We start from the raw sequence: 16,946 nt of genomic DNA, 5'->3' as shown, positions 1-16,946 counted from the left end.
GTTGTATTATTTAGAATATTGTTGATTACTTTAGAATGTTGTGGATTGTCTCACAGCTATAAAAATATGAGTAGAGTTTTCAGAGCAGGCTGTTGGATATGGGTCAGCCTGAAACCCTCTAGGTGAGGTGGAAGTTCTTAATAGTAAGATTTATTTTCCCAGCTTTCCCAGAGAACAACCAGGCAGGAAAAAGCCTCAAGGAAGAGCTGCATAATTATAATAACACTGAGTTAACACAGTGTGGCAGAGAGATACTCTGAGTGCTCTCTTCACTTGTTACTATGTGTATCAAAGCATAAATCACTCTCAGCTCAAAGAGATCAATTTAGGAGTATAATTAACACAGACTTGATGGTGTTTATCCAGCCTATAAGTCCTTGGTTCATCTTTTTACCAGAAAATGTTAATATAATACCATATTCTAATTTGGGTACTTGGTTGGCAGTGGCATTGGGGGGCAGTGGGGGGGGTGGGATGGTTACAGTTGGTGGTGGAAAACTTCCCCTGCAGTTTCAAACGGACTCTCAGTAATGTTCAATATTAGTTTTTATACAATTACCTTGATGTGACATCACTCTCCATGGATGTTACCAATTTCATCATTGGTCTCTGTGACTTATGATTATACAATGAAGAGATCAAATGTTCACCTGGAACAGGAATTACAGAGGAGGATATTAAACATCTTGGATCAATGAAATTGGATCCTGGATACCTGTAATCAAGGCCCATTAGGTAGTCTGCACACAGCTGTGGTGGGTGAGAATATCGTGTTGCAGTGTCCATAGCAGACGCAGGGCTTGGAGACAGATCTGAATAAACCAATGTCTCTCTATCAGAAATTTGTTCTGACCTCTTCCAATTCATTGATGTGGGCTGAGAGATCAGCGCAGGATCTAATTCAAACTGTGTACCTCTCCGTGACCAATATTTATCCAAATCTGGCAATTCATCTCGAGACCAATTCCAGGATTCATGTAACGACAGTTTCCGGTTCTGGTATTTTTCCAAATCTGGAAATTCATGTAGGGACAGTTTCCGAAATTGGTACTTGCGTAAGTCTTGCATTTCATGTGGAGACAATTTATGGGTCTGGTAATCATCCACACCTGCCAGTTCATGTTGAGCTGGTTTCCGTGATTGGTATTTTTCAAAATCTGCCAGTTCGTGTTGGGACAGTTTCCGAGACTGGTACTTTTCCAAATCTGCCAGTTCGTGTTGGGACAGTTTCCGAGACTGGTACTTTTCCAAATCTGGCAATTCATGTTGGGAGGGTTTCCGAGACTGGTACTTTTCCAAATCTGGCAATTCATGTTGGGAGAGTTTCCGAGACTGGTACTTTTCCAAATCTGGCAATTCATGTTGGGAGGGTTTCCGAGACTGGTACTTTTCCAAATCTGGCAATTCATGTTGGGAGAGTTTCCGAGACTGGTACTTTTCCAAATCTGGCAATTCATGTTGGGAGGGTTTCCAAGACTGGTACTTTTCCAAATCTGGCAATTCATGTTGGGAGAGTTTCCGAGACTGGTACTTTTCCAAATCTGGCAATTCATGTTGGGAGAGTTTCCGGGACTGGTATTTTTCCAAATCTGCCAGTTCGTATTGGGACAAGTTCTGGGACCGGTACTTTTCCAAATCTGCCAATTCCTGTTGGAACTGTTTCCAGGACTGGTATTTTTCTAAATCCGCCAGTTCATGTTGGGATAACTTCCGGGATTGGTACTTTTCAAAATCTGGCAATTCATGTTGGGGCAGGTTCCGAGACTGGTACTTTTCCAAATCTGCCAGTTCGTGGTGGGACAATTTCAGAGACTGGTACTTTTCCAAATCTGGCAATTCATGTCGAGTCAATTTCTGCAACCGATACTTCTCCCAATCTGGTGGTGGTGGTCTTTGAGGTGGGGGCCCTTTCTTCTTCTTGTTAGTAGATAAATCTTCATGTCTATTCATCTCTGAATCATGTGGAACAACCTTCCCTTCTTCAAATTTGTTCGTTATGCCCAGTGATCCACAACTAAAATGGCATGTGGAACATTTGCAGGTAAGCCCTTCTCTCTGTTGGTACTGCGGGGCATACTCTGAGAAATTCCCTGGCACTGTAGTAGCTATGCTGGGCCTCTCCCAAGCAGATGTTTCCCATTTTGGCTTCCTTGTTAGTTTGTCCCACTCATCCGTGAGGCTCTCTTTTGAATTCATTTCAGAAAATGTTTCTTGCACGTTACCAACACTCAGTGTCTTCATCTCTCTGAAAGGCACCAAACATTAATTTTATCGTAATCAATTTAGTTGATTAAAAGTTACATACAAATAAATATTTTATGAAGCTATTGTATGCCTCAATTGAATTAAACTTGCATGAGTACGCAGTGATCTGTTGGTATGGCTTTGCCATTTGACTAAAAAAATTCTAATTTTTTTGCTTTGTCTTAGACCCCGAGGTTTGATTGTACAGATGTTGTGCAGAAGAGGATGGTTAAGATCTGTCTACTTTCACTAATGATCCCATTGGTCAGAGTTGCTTTGTCTAGTTTTGAAAGTACACTTTTTTTTTAAAACAAAAATAAGAGCGGTACTGCCAAATCTAGACCTCCCTGGTTGTCTTGAGGAATACAGGGGAAGATCAAACAGAAAAAGAAAGTGTATGATAGGCACAAAGAACTAAGCACTGCAAATAGCCTAGACGAATATAGGAAGGGCAGGGACGAAGTAAAAAAGGAAATAAGGAAATCAAAGAGAGGGCATGAGAAAAGATTAGCAAGTAAAGTTAAAGATAACCCAAAGAAGTTTTACCAATACATAAATGCTAAAAGGTTAGTTAAGGAAAAAGTGGGACCTATCAGAGATGAAGATGGAAATTTGTGTGTAGATGCAGAGGCTGTGGGAAGGGTTTTGAATTAATATTTTGTCTCTGTGTTTACAAAGGAAAGGGAGGATCTAGATATAGTAATCCAGGAAGAACACTGCATGATATTGGATAGGATAGCCATAAAGAGAGAGAAAGTACTCGAAGGGTTGAAATCCTTGAAAGTTAATAAGTCACCAGGGCCAGATGGATTGTTTCTGAGGCTGCTGAAGTAAGTTAGGGAAGATGCTCTGAGGATGATTTTCGAATCTTCACTAGATACAGGGGAGGTACCGGAGGACTGGAAAAATGCAAACATAGTTCCATTGTTTAAAAAGGGATCAAAGGAAATGCCAAACAATTATATGCCAGTTAGTCTTACAATCGGTGGTGAGTAAATTAGTAGAATCAATCCTGAGAGTAGGATTAACTGTCATGTGGAAAGGCATGGACTAGTCAGGGATGGTCAGCATGGATTTGTTAAAGGAAGGTCTTGCCTCACAAATTTGATTGAATTCTTTGAGGGAGCGACAAGAAGAGTTGATGAAGGTAGTGCAGTGGATGTTGTGTACATGGATTTTAGCAAGGTATTTGACAAGGTCCCGCATGGCAGCTTGGTCAGGAAAGTAAAAGCCCATGGGATTCAGGGTAATGTGGCAATCTGGATAAAAGGTTGGCTTTGTAACAGGAAACAAAAAGTAATGGTCGATGGATGCCCTTGCGAATGGAAAGTTGACTCAAGTAGTGTTCCACAGGGCTCGGTGTTGGGACCCTTGCTGTTTGTGTCATATACTAATGATTTGGACATGAACGTGGGGGCATGATTGGGAAATTTGCAGATGACATGAAAATTTGCTGAGTAGTGGATAGTGTAGAGGATAGCCATAATCTCCAAAACGATATAGATGGGTTGATGGAGTGGGCGGTAAAGTAGCAGATGGATTTTAACATAGAGAAGTGTGAGGTCATACATTTAGGGCGGTCAAACAGTTACAGGGATTACAAAACAAATGGGAATATACTAAGAGGGGTAGCTGAAGTGAGAGATCTTGGCGTACAAGTACACAGGTCCCTGAAGGCAGCAGTTCAAGTAGACAAGGTTGTAAAGAAGGCATATGGAATGCTCTCCTTCATTGGCAGAGGTATAGAATATAAAAATAAGTATATAATGTTGGAATTGTATAAAACACTGGTGAGGCCACAACTGGAGTATTGTGTGCAGTTCTGGTCACCACATTATAGGAAGGATGTAATAGCTCTGTGGAGAGTGCAGAGGAGGATTACAAGAATGTTGCCAGGGTTAAAAAAAGTGTAGCTACGAGGAGAGATTGGATAGGTTGGGGTTATTTTCCTCAGAACAAAGAAGGCTGAGAGGTGACTTGATTGAGGTGTACAAAATTATGAGGGGAATAGACAGAGTGGACAGGATAAAATTGTTTCCCTTGATGGAGAATTCTAGAACTAGGGGACATAGATTCAAAATAAATAGCAAAAGGTGTAAGGGGGATATGAGGAGGAATTTTTTTATGCAGAGTGTTGTGGGTGGCTGGAATTCATTGCCCAAGTTGGTGGTAGAAGCAGAAACTTTGAACTCTTTTAAAAAGTACCTGAATCTGCACCTAAAATGCTGTAAGCTGCAGGGCTATGGGCCAGGTGCAGCAAGGTGGGATTAGAAAGGGCACCTGGGTGTCCTTGGGCTGGCATGGACAAGATGGGCTGAATGGCCTCCTTCTGTGCTGTAACTTTTCTACGGTTCTATCTACCCTCTTACATTAGTTGGCTCATTGATGAGAATTAAGAAATGGGGTGAGAAGAGCCCCAGATTATCTGTTATTTCTCAGTTCCAGAGATGTTTCGTCCACATGGCTCTGCAGCGTATTGAGGAAATTAATTTGCTCACAGCTAGCATCAAGAGTTGTGCTAATCTGTGCATCCCAGGGACCCAATGCTGTCTAACATTTCCAGCAAACACATCTGAGTCTACATGGGATTAACTAGAGTAGGCATTGTCTTTGTGCCATTCAAAACAGCCTTTCAGAATTATTGGATATGAGGGCATAATCAAGATGGGGAAGATTGGTGGAGGGGCTGTGGTTAGAAGAATAGGAGTGCCCCTCAGTCACAAGATTGTGGTTTAAAATCTTTTGAGCACCTAATTCAAACTGGAAATTCAATATAATATTAAGAAAGGGCAAAATTGTCAAAGATGGCTGGAGTTCCTTAGATGAATAGAAAAATTAAAGGGAGGAAAAGCATAAGTTGTGGTTCAAAAGTAATTCATTGTGTTAGGCAGTTTGAGATATTTTAAGGATATGATGAATCACTTCAGAAATATATTTTTTAAAATTGGAAGGCTTGTCAGGAACTGGTGGATTAGAAAAAAATTCAAGGCAATGAATGTTAGCACTAAAAAATGGAAATAACAATTGTGCCTTCGGCACTCATGATTTATGGAAGTAGAAATGGTGGAATGCCTCAAATCAGCATTAGCATCACAGAGAAGGGTGCTTTTTCTCAAGATCATAAAGCAGAAATCGATAGGGATCTTGGGGACAGTGAAGGTAATGATGTTTACAAGCTGACAAAACCTGGGCTACTGCCAGTAAAGTGTGTTGTGGGATTCCTAATCCTCCCAGGGGTTTCTTGGAACCAGGGATACTTCTCCCCCGAGCTGTGCTTCCAGCAGCCTTGGGAGATCAGCTACTTAAATTTCCCACAAAGTGCCTGGCCCCCACTCTGTGATGTTACTGGTCATTCTTAAAGCATGAAGCTTGGCAAAATCTCTCGACCACCACCAAAGAGAGCCACGATCGTGTGGAGCGCAGTTGGTAGCAGGCTGGCATTTCCCACAGAGCTGGGAGTTGCAAAAGCACGTTGCTGTGTGGGAGCAACAGTGAGAGGGGAGCAGCCAGTAAAGGGGCTAAATGGAAGCCAGAGCCCTTACTGTGGATAAATAGAAAAAGATTAACGAGTGAATCCAGAATGGGAAACTAGGATTTTCGATGGATGAAACAAACTGGAAGGGAAGAGGAAAGCTTTTTTTTTTATTCATTCATGGGATGTGGGCTTCGCTGGCTGGGCCAGCACTTATTGCCCATCCCTCGTTGTCCTTGGGAAGGAGGTGGTGAGCTGTTTTCTTGAACGCAGCAGTCCATGTGGTGTAGGTACGCCCACAGTGCTGTTAGGGAGTTCCAGGATTTTGACCCAGTGACAGTAAAGGAACGCTGATGAATTTCCAAGTCAGGATGGTGAGTGACTTGGAGGGGAGCTTCCAGTTGGTGATGTTCCCATCTACCTGCTGCCCTTGCCCTTCTAGGTGGTAGTGGTCTTGGGTTTGGAAGGTGCTGTTTTAGGAGCCTTGGTGAATTCCTGTAGTGCATCTTATAGATGGCATACATTGCTCCGACTGTGCATCGGTTGTAGAGGGAGTGAATGTTTATGGATATGGTGCCAATCAAGCGGACGGCTTTGTCCTGGACGGTGTCTAGCTTCTTCAGTGTTGTAGGAGCTGCACTCATCCAGGCAAGTGGGGAGCATTCCATCACACTGGTGCCTTGTAGATGGTGGACAGGCTTTGGGGAGTCAGGAGGCGAGTTACTTGTCACACAATTCCTAGCCTCTGACCTGCTCTTGTAGCCACAGTATTTATATGACTGGTCCAGTTCAGTTTCTGGTCAATGGTAACCCCCAGGATATTGAAAGTGGGGGATTCAGTGATGGTAATGCCATTGAACATCAAGGGGCGATGGTTAGATTCTCCCTTGCTGGAGATGGTCATTGCCTGACACTTGGGTGGGGTGAATGTTACTTGCCACTTGTCAGCCCAAGCCCGGATATTGTCCAGGTCATGGATTTGGACATGGACTGCTTCAGTATCTGAGAAGTCACGAACAGTGCTGAACATTGTGCAATCATCATTGAACATCCCCACCTCTGACCTTACGATGGAAGGAAGGTCATTGATAAACAGCTGAAGATGGCTGGGCCTAGGACATTACCCTGAGCAACTCCTGCAGTGATACCCTGGAGCTGAGATGACTGACCAACAACCACAACCATCTTCCTTTGTGCTAGGTATGACTCCAACCAGAGAGTTTTCCCTAATTCCCATTGACTCGAATTTTGCTAGGGCTCCTTGATGCCACACTTGGTCAAATGCTGCCTTGATGGTCAAGGGCAGTCACTCTCACCTCACCTCAGGAGTTCAGCTCTTTTGTCCATGTTTGAAACAAGGCTGTAACAAGGTCAGGAGCTGAGTGGCGCTGGCGAAACCCAAACTGGGCATCAGTGAGCAGGTTATTTCAAAGCCAGTGCCCCTTGATAGCACTGTTGATGACCCCTTCCATTACTTTACTGATGAAGAGTAGACTGATGGGGTGGGTTGGATTTGTCTTGCTTTGTGTGTACAGGACATACCTGGGCAATTTTCCACATAGCCGGGTAGATGCCAGTTTTGTAGCTGTTCTGGAGCAGCTTGGCTATGAGTGCAGCAAGTTCTGGAGCAGAAGTCTTCAGTATTATTGCCGGAATATTGTCAGGGCCCATAGTCTTTGCAGTATCCAGTGCCTTCAGCCATTTCTTGATATCACATGGAGTGAATTGAATTGGCTGAAGACTGGCATCTGTGATGCTGGAGACCTCCGGAGGAGGCCGAGATGGATCATCCACTTGGCACTTCTGGCTGAAGATTTTTGCGAATGCTTCAGCCTTATCTTATGCACTGCTGTGCTGGGCTCCTCCATCACTGCGCATGGGGATATTTGTGGAGCCTCTTCCTCCAGTGAATTGCTTAATTGTCCACCACCATTCGCGAGTGGATGTGGCAGGACTGCAGAGCTTGGATCTGATCTGTTGGTTGTGGGATCGCTTAGCTCTGTCTATTACTTGCTGCTTATGCTGTTTGACATGCAAGTAGCTCTGTTTTATAGCTTCATCAGGTTGACCCCTCATCTTTAGGTACACCTGGTGCTGCTTCTGGAATACCCTCCTACACTCTTCATTGAACCAGAGTTGATCCCCTGGCTTGATGGTAATGGCAGAGGTTACAGGCCATGAGGTTACAGATTGTGTTTGAGTACAATTCTGCTGCTGCTGATGGTGCTCATCATTAGACCATAGCGCCTCATAGATGCCCAGTTTTCAGTGGCAAGATCTGTTCTAAATCTATCCCATTTAGCACAGAGGCAGTGCTACACAACACAATGGAGGGTATCCTCAATGTGAAGGTAGGACTTTGTCTCCACAATGACTGTGTGGTGGTCACTCCTACTGATACTGTCATGGACAGATGCATCTGCGGCAGGTAGGTTGGTGAGATGATGTATGTTTTTCCCTCTTGTTGGTTCCCTCACCTCCTGCCACAGACCCAGTCTAGCCGTTATGTCCTTTAGGACTCAGCCAGCTCCGTCAGTTTGGTGCTGCCAAGCCACTCTTGGTGATGGACATTGAAGTCCCTCACCCAGAGAATATTCTGCGCCCTTGCCGCCCTCAGTGCTTCCTCCAAATGATGGAAGAGCACTGATTCATCAGCTGAGGGAGGGTAGTACATTGTAATCAGGAGGTTTCCTTGCCCATGTTTGACCTGATGCTATGAGACTTCATGTGGTCCGGAATCGATGTTGAGGAATCCCAGGACAACTCCCTTCTGACTGTGGTGCCACCTCTGCTGGGTCTGTCCTGACGGTGGGACAGGACATATCCAGGGATGGTGATGGTGGTGTCTGGGACATTATCTGTAAGGTATGATTCTGTGAGGATGACTATGTCAGGCTGTTGCTTGACTAGTCTGTGAAACAGCTCTCCCAATTTTGGCACTAGCCACCAGATGTTAGTAAGGAGAACTTTGCAGGGTCAACAAGGCTGCAATTGTCGCTGTTGTTTCCGGTGCATAGGTTGATGTCGGGTGGTCCGTCTGGTTTCCTCCCTTTTTTGTAGTGGTTCGTTACAACTGAGTGGCTTGCTAGGCCATTTCAGAGACCATTTAAGAGTCTGCCACATTGCTGTGGGACTGAAATCACATGTAAGCCAGGTAAGGACGACAGATTTCTTTCCCTAAAAGGATATTAGTGAACCAGATAGGTTTTTACAACAATCGACAATGGTTTCATGGTCATCAGACTTTAAATTCCAGAGTTTTATTGAATTCAAATTCCCGCCGCGTGGGATTCGAACCTGGGTTCCCAGAGCATTACCTTGGGTCTCTGGATTACTAGCCCAGTGACAATACCACTACACCATCGTCTCCCTCCTCTTGCTCTGAAAGCTATTACACTGTGGAATATTTTACCATATGGTTATTGAAGTACAGACTAGAACTTAATTTTAAAGGGAATCAAAAATGTATTTGAAAAAGGAGGAATATAAAAAGTTCTTGGGGCTAGGTGTTGAATAGGGTTACGGGAGAGATTGGCAGCATCATGGGGTGAATGACCTTCTCTTTTGCTGTAGTTCCTATTATTCTATGAAAACATTTACCGAATCCAAGCTCAATATGTGGTTTAGAAATATTATTGCTGAGCTGAGTTTACAGCAGTATGCCCTGTGAGAAATGCCCCAAACTCTGAGTCTGTTCCCTATGTATGATCTCTTGGTTTGCTGCGGCTCAATATGTGCCAACTGGTTTTGATGTGAAATCCAAGTTCACATGAGCCCTGACTGAAGTTACCAGTTCAGAGTCGTCATCTTCACACACAATCTGAGTTCAAACCAGAGTCCAAGGAGGTGAGGAAGCAGATCAGGTCCGTTAAAGGTGGCATCAGCTGGGACCCTTGCGCATTGCAGGCTGATTCGAGCATTGGTTTCATAGTGATTATCAGTGGTTTATAGCATTTCTTTTACTTACAGACGCTAACAGCATAGTGATTGCCTTTAAATTGTTCCTGGGTCAGATGCTGGACAGAGCAGGTAAGGAAGGCAGGTTAACCACCACCTTCAAGGGGTGGGCAATAAATGCTGGCCTTCCCAGTGGCACCCACATCACTTGAATAAATGGAAAATAAATGCAAATCTTTTTTTAAACTTTTGAAGCTGTTGACTCAAACATGGAAGCATTAGCTGAGAAATACTTTAATTAGGTTCAGTAAGGGAGGAGCTACAAAACTGGTAAATGTAGATTAACAATTTCTTTGATAACAATTGAGGTAAACAGAGAAATGTTACACATTGTTCAAGAAAGAGTGAGAAGTTGTAGAAAGGCAAGAACTTTTTAGATTAACATGTGGTATTATGAATGAACCATGTTTTCATAGTATGTGGAGTTTGTGAAATACAGATATTATGACATCACAGAAATAAGATGTATAGCAAGTTTAGTAAAGTCAGACCCATAAAACAAGGCCATGATACTGTACTATGAGTGTCTTGCTCAGGGCACACTTAAGTGTTAAAACAATGGGATGGACACATCCACAATTCCCCACAAAAACAGCCACTGATTTAAAAAGGAGGCTGACCAGATGCTGAGTGGAGAACTTTCTCGGCTGAAAAGGGGAGAAATGAAAATAGAGGAGTGGTAACTCTATTAAACTATCAATAAGGCCTTTTCACTTGTGCAGTGGGTGCTGGGACAGTTTTCTAATATTAATGCATTGCTTTCTCCCGCTGAGTAACGAGAGAACACTTCACTGAATCTGAGCTTTGACAAGATGCCAAAGGTCTAAATAGAAATCTACTTCCATGGAGCAGCAGTTCTGCCAAAGGTCATAGATGAAGAGGAGATGGGCAATAATGGGCCTATATTATGAGCTCCCCTGAGTTAGGCAGACAGTTCAGGATCGATGTTATCAGTTAGCCAATTGCTTCCTATCAGGATCTTTCACATTTGAAGCTCTAGTTCCCTTTAGGTCATTGGGGACAGCAGGGCTTTTAATGGCGGGTACTTGTAAGCTGGCAGGAGAACATGAGCTAAAGGATCTAATCCTTGACTAAGTTTAGACTGTACTGAGCCTGAGGGTGGAGGATATTCCTAAATCAGAAATATGCTTTAAAACCCAACATAGCCATGCAAGGTTTAAATATTTTGTCATCTTAAACTGAATGGTGGGCAGGGAAGGATAAAGGAGTTCCATGGAATTAATCACTAAGCTCCTACCTTTGTGATGGAGTAAACTTCCTGTTTATTATCTCAGTCTGATCCAGATTTTCCACCGGATATCCCTGCAAAGAAGATTGCCAGTCAGTACAGAGAAACATCCGCAACTCTATTTACAGCACAGTTGGAAAACACATCAGCATTGTCTTGGCTTTACTCTTGCTAGCTAGAGTGAGACAGTTCCTTTAATTAGCAACTAAAGTAAACATATCACAATGACTGGACAGAGTATTTGGAACCTGAAAAAAGCTCTGCGGTACAGTCCTAGGAGGGTCGACTGTACTAGAAACACAGTCTATTCATTTGATAATGAAAATGCTCCAGAAAAATACCTCAATACCAGAATCACACTCCAATTGCTCATCAGTTTTTGTCATGTAACTCACATTTTTCATTACTGTTTCTTTCATTTCACAAAAGATGCTGAAGCTGCTGACTAATGCTGTGGTACAATTCCCACTGGCAGTCCTCTCCTGCCTAAACCGAGCGTAATTTGATAGTACAGAACCTGAACATTGCTGAAGAGAGATGTTGCCGAAGCTTTTCATCTTGCACTCATCAGGACAAATGCAAGAATTCCAGACTTCAAATGATAGCAATTTACATTACAGGAGAAAAGGGTGCTGATTGGTTGACAAATCGACTCTGATTGATTGAGGTGTTGCCATGGATAAAGCAACTGGGCACTTTGGGCCCCTCAAGCTCCCAGGTCATTCAAGAAAGGCACAAGGCTTGAACTTATTCCTTTTGTTTGCAGAGAATAGGTCCTTGTTTATGAATTTATGTTAGTTCTAGGAAGTGTAATTGTATCATGTTATGAGCTCGACTGGTTATCTTAAATTGGTTGGTTAGTGTAGCCAATAGCACACTTAGGATTGTTCAGCAAGTGCCACCCAATCATGGAATCAAATCTAACAGATGTTTGGGTTTTGCAAACATGAACTGTTGAGTATGGTCTGTACTCTGTCTATTATGAACAACTGAAGGAAAATGCTATTTGATTCCATCAGCTGATCATTAGGATGTACAACCTAGGTACTACCACAGGAAAATGCTGTTTGATTACATCAGCCGAACATTGGGATTACAGCCTATAAACCTGGTAGTGCACTGACACTGAAGTTCATATTCAGTGTTGCTCAATTGTGTGGCGGGCAGAATGCCTTTTTGGATTGACGGCAGCAGCCTGTTATGGAAAATACCACTTGCATAGCCACTGCAGTGGCAGCATGATATGGCTTGCGTAACCCTGTTGTTCAAATTTTTGGGATACTTTACCTTTCCAGGGTATTTTGAGGTAGACTGGGCACTTTTCAGGTAATTGGCAAAGTACTCCACCAGCCCACGCTTGCAAAACCCAAAACAAAATGTCTGTTAGATGTTATTTTCTACACGTGGGAAGCACTTGCTGAACAATCCTGAGTACGCTAATAACTACACTAACAACCAATTTAAGATAATCATGAGCTCGTAATGTGACTCATTTACACTTGTTAGAAGCAACATAGATTCACATTCAGAATCCCATTCTCTGCAAATGAAAGGAATATGTTCAACTCTTGCGCCTTTTATGGATTACCCGGCAGTTTAGAGAGCCTGCATTTTCCCATTGCTATCGCAATGGTAACACCTCAGCGAGAGTCGACTTGCCGACCAATCAACACCCTTTTTTCTTGTAGTAAAGATTGTGACCATTTGTCATTCTTGCATCTGCCCCAATTAGTGAAAGCTGAAAAGCTTCAGCAACAGGTCTCTCTTTTCAGCAATATTGAGTGTAATTTCTTATATGAGCCACAAATATAAGTAGGTTATTCAATTATGTCAACAGGAGGACTTATCACAGTCTAGCCCATTTTCACGCAGCATGTGAGCTGAACTCAAAAGCTAAGGTGAAAATGATTGCCTTTGACATCAAGGCAGCATTTGACCTAGCATCAAGGAGCCATTGCAAAATTGGAGTCAATGGGAATGAAAGGAAAGCTCTTCACTGGTTAGAGTCATTCCAAGCACAAAGGAAGATGCTTATAGTTGTTGGAGGCCAAACATCTCAGCCCCAAGACTTTGCTGCAGGAGTTTCTCAGGGACCTCCAACTAGAAGGACAAGGGCAGTGGACACACGGGAACACCACCACTTACAAGTTCCCCTCCAAACACACCAACCTGACTTGGAATTATATCCCCATTGGCGCTGAGTCAAAAACCTGGAACTCCCTAACTGCACCGAATGTACCTTCTGCAGTGAATTAAGGTGGCAGCTCATCACCACCTTCTCAAGGGCAATTAGGAAAGGGCAACAAATGCTGCCTTGCCAGCAACACACTCATTCCGTGAAAGAATGAAAAGAAAAAGAAAATAAATCAACAAAGTAAACCCAAAAGACTACTTTTACACCTTCGAGTATATAGAGGCTTTAGATATGGGTAAGCACAGATTGACTGGGATGCTGTCTAGTTTGAGGAAATAGTAATATGAAGAATTCTTGAAAAATTGCATTATTTTTCAATGGACAATACAGGTTACAGGATATGTTGGACGTGTTTAAAAATATTAAAATTTGTGATTTGGGTAAACAGAAGCAGAACATTTCCAGTAGGTTAAGTGGTGAAGAATGAGACCCCACAAAGATAAAAGCTTAAATGCAAAAAATTTAAGAACAGAATGCAGGAGAAACTACTTTATATGAAAAGTTATGAAGATGTGGAATTCAATTCCAGGGTTAGTGATTGCAGAAGTAACTATGTCAACATAGATTTGACGGCTGGATGAAGGAAAAAAAATTGAAGGGTTGGACCCAAGAATCTGTTTGTGTGTTTTAACTTATATGAATTTAACTCTATTGGACAGCACTGGAGAAGCTGGTAGCACAATGCTTCCCCACTGACAGTAACTGACACATCACAAAGAAATCAAGGTAGGCAGAAAAATACCTTTACTAATAACCTTTCCCAAAATAAACAATGCAGAATTAATGTCTTCAATATTGTGTCTATAATTAATTGGAAACAGAACACTATCTCTTTGTCCCTGGCATATTTAACGAATCATAAACAAATCATATCATGCTGAGCGAGAGATCAGCAAAGTTCAAGTTCCTTTACCTAGTCTTAACTGGCTGCTCCCAGAGAGGCAACAGCACCATTACAAATTGTCTTAATGTCCCTATATTAGGAAAAAGATTGAAAAAAATTAACAAACTTCTTACTACTTGTTGACTTGCGATCCTTGTTTCGAGAAAGGACAAAATTTGACTTAGATGTCACTCAGTCTATGGTCAAATGGGCTACTCAGTTTCATGGGTGAAGAATGACCACACTGGGAGAGGCTAGATCTGCTAGCACTGACGGATCAATACCTCAGCAAAAGTCAATGCCATCAAATGAGAAAATGTGGAGGAAGGGAAGCAAAAGAACCTTTCCATCATTATGTAATAGCTGTAATACAGATAAATATCACTGGAAGGGAGACTGGTACTGTACTTAAAAGATACCTTGCACAACTTTAAAAAAAAACTTGTATTTATATATTGTTTCTCACAACCACCAGATGCCTCAAAGTGCTTTACGGTCAATGAAGCATTTTTTATGATGTTCAGTGAGGGACAAGTATTGGCCAGGTCACCAGAGATAACTCCCCTGCTCTTCTTCAAAATAGTGCCACAGGATCTTTTACATCTACTGAGTAAGCAGGTGGGGCCTCAGTTTAATGTATCATCCAGAAGATGGCACCCCCCGAATGTACAGCATTCTCCAATGCACTAGAGCATCAGCTGCGAATTTTCTGCTCAAGCCCTGGAGTGGGACTTGGACCTCAACCCCAAACCTTGTGACTCAAGATGCGCAAGTGTTAGCAACTATGCCACAGCTGACACAAAGGCAGTAATTTAATTCAATGACTATACACTAGTCAACACATACAAGCTGTAAGCCATTGCTGATTCTGTTAACATCCATGCAACTCATTGTCAGACTTTCAGGAGACCCTCCCGCATGACTCAGCCATGGCTTCCTTTGTGAATTCTATTTCCTTTCAGCCTGAAAATACATAGTAACTCCCATTAAATTCCATGCTTGAGAGCTGCTACTGAGAAAGAATTTTTCAAATCCAGACAGAATATTGAAAGAACAGACTGAGCACAGAAGGGTGTCATAATGATCTAAAAGGCTATTTATATAGGAAGGGAGATTCCACCCAGCCATTTTGATTCAACTTCAATGATTCTCTTGGGCCAGCCTTGTCCGAGAACTCGCCTTCAGAACTCACTTTCATAAAAATTACAGAAAATTTAAAATTGACACAGAAGGCAGCCATTATGCCTATCATATTGTATCAGTCAATGAAGAACTACTCAGCCTAAACCCACCCTCCTGCACTTTATCCATAGCACTGCATGTCACGGCTCTTCAAGTAGATATCTGAGTACTTTTTAAATGTATTGAGGGTTTCTGCCCTCACCACCCTTTCAGACAGAGAGTTCCAGGTCCTTACCACACATAGGGTGAAAAACATTTTCACTTCTCCCCTCTAACCCTGCTACCAATTACTTTAAATCTATACCCCCTAGCTTTGGACCCTCTGCTAAGGTGAACGGGTTGTCCCTATTTCTTCTATCTAGGCTCTTCAATTTTATATGCCTCACTTAAGACACCACTCAGCCTCCTCTGTTCCAAGGAAAACAACCGCCCAGCAAATCCAAACTTTCCTCATGACTAAAATTTTCCAGCCCTGGCAACATCCTCATAAATCTCATCTGTACCCTCTCCAGTGCAATCACATCTTTCCTGGTAACGTGGTAACCAAAATTATTACAGTACCAAAGCTGTGGACTAACTAGTGCTGTATACAGTTCCAGCATTACCTCCCTGCTCTTATATTCTATGTCTCAGCTAATAATGGAAAGCATGTCATATGCCTTCTTAATCATCTTCTAGACCTGTCCTGCTAACTTTAAGGATCAGTGGACATACACTCGAATTCCCTCTGTTCCTCCACATTACTTAATATCTTCTCGTTTGCTGTGCAGTCCTTTTCCTTGTTGCACCTTCCAAATTGCATTACCTCATACTTCTCTGGATTGAATTCCATTTTCTACTTCTCAGCCCAATTGACCAGACCATCTGTACTTTCCTGCAGTCTAAAATTTTCCTCCTCACTGAAAACCAGATGACAGTTTTTAAATCACCTGACAACTTCTTTGTCATGCCCCCTACATTTGAGTCTAAATCATTAATTTAAATAACAAAAAGCAAGGAACCAACTACTGTGCCCTGCAGAACTCCACTGGTAATCAGTTTTCAGTCAGAACACCATCTGTCAACCACTAGCCTTTGCCACTAAGATAATTTTGGATCCTATTGTGACTCTCCCTTGGATCCCAAAAGCTTTACTTCTTTGACCAGCCTGCCATGTGGGGTCTTATCTACAGCCTTGCTAAAATCCATACAGATCACATCCATTGCACTGCCATTAGAAACCAGACTTGTCACCTCCACAAAAAAAATCAAATCAAGTTAGACATGACCTTCAACAAATCCACCCTGACTCTCCAACCAATCAGCATCCTTTTCTCATGCAGGATAAATTGTTGCTCCCATTGACATTTGGCATTCTTGCATCTGTCCTGATGAGTTTTTTTTGCAGCAAAATTGGACATTACAGGCTGCCCTGGTCCTTGCCAACCCACCCCACCCCCTGCTAAAAAGTCAACGGAGAGCCCTGCCACGATCCAAAAGCTGCTCTGCTGCAATTTAACGCCAATCGGTTGGCCAGCAGCACCAGCCAGGAGTGGTGGCCACTGCTGAGACAACAAGCAGTTCCTGATGCCAAGGAGCCCAGAGTAATGGGTAAATTCAGGGATTCAAGGATCTCTGTAGAAGGTAAGTTGCAGGCTGGGAATGGGGATAGGGAGCCAGGTTCAAGAGGCCCGGAGGGAGTTAAAGTGGGGAATGACCTTTGATGGTGGGTGGAAGCCCAGGGGTCCCCAAATGAGGCCCCCCTCTCCCTCTGCAGGGCTTCCCC

At 42.8% G+C, this 16,946-nt stretch overlaps 1 protein-coding gene across 3 annotated transcripts in view; it reads right to left on the bottom strand.

The window, feature by feature from the left end:
• Positions 1-16,946, bottom strand: part of LOC121282197 (protein Shroom4-like) — a 149,076-nt gene that overhangs the window by 38,530 nt on the left and 93,600 nt on the right. For all 3 annotated transcript variants that reach the window (XM_041195773.1, XM_041195775.1, XM_041195776.1), the window contains 2 exons: positions 10,932-10,996; positions 560-2,245 (listed from right to left, as the gene is read on the bottom strand). In XM_041195773.1, coding sequence (XP_041051707.1) covers positions 560-2,245; positions 10,932-10,996 — 1,751 coding nt within the window. The remainder of the gene's footprint in view (positions 1-559; positions 2,246-10,931; positions 10,997-16,946) is intronic.

Source organism: Carcharodon carcharias, chromosome 9 (genome assembly GCF_017639515.1).
Source record: "Carcharodon carcharias isolate sCarCar2 chromosome 9, sCarCar2.pri, whole genome shotgun sequence".
NCBI lineage: Eukaryota > Metazoa > Chordata > Chondrichthyes > Lamniformes > Lamnidae > Carcharodon > Carcharodon carcharias.
Note: the sequence above shows the minus strand (reverse complement) of the source record. Positions and strands in the feature narration are given on the sequence as shown.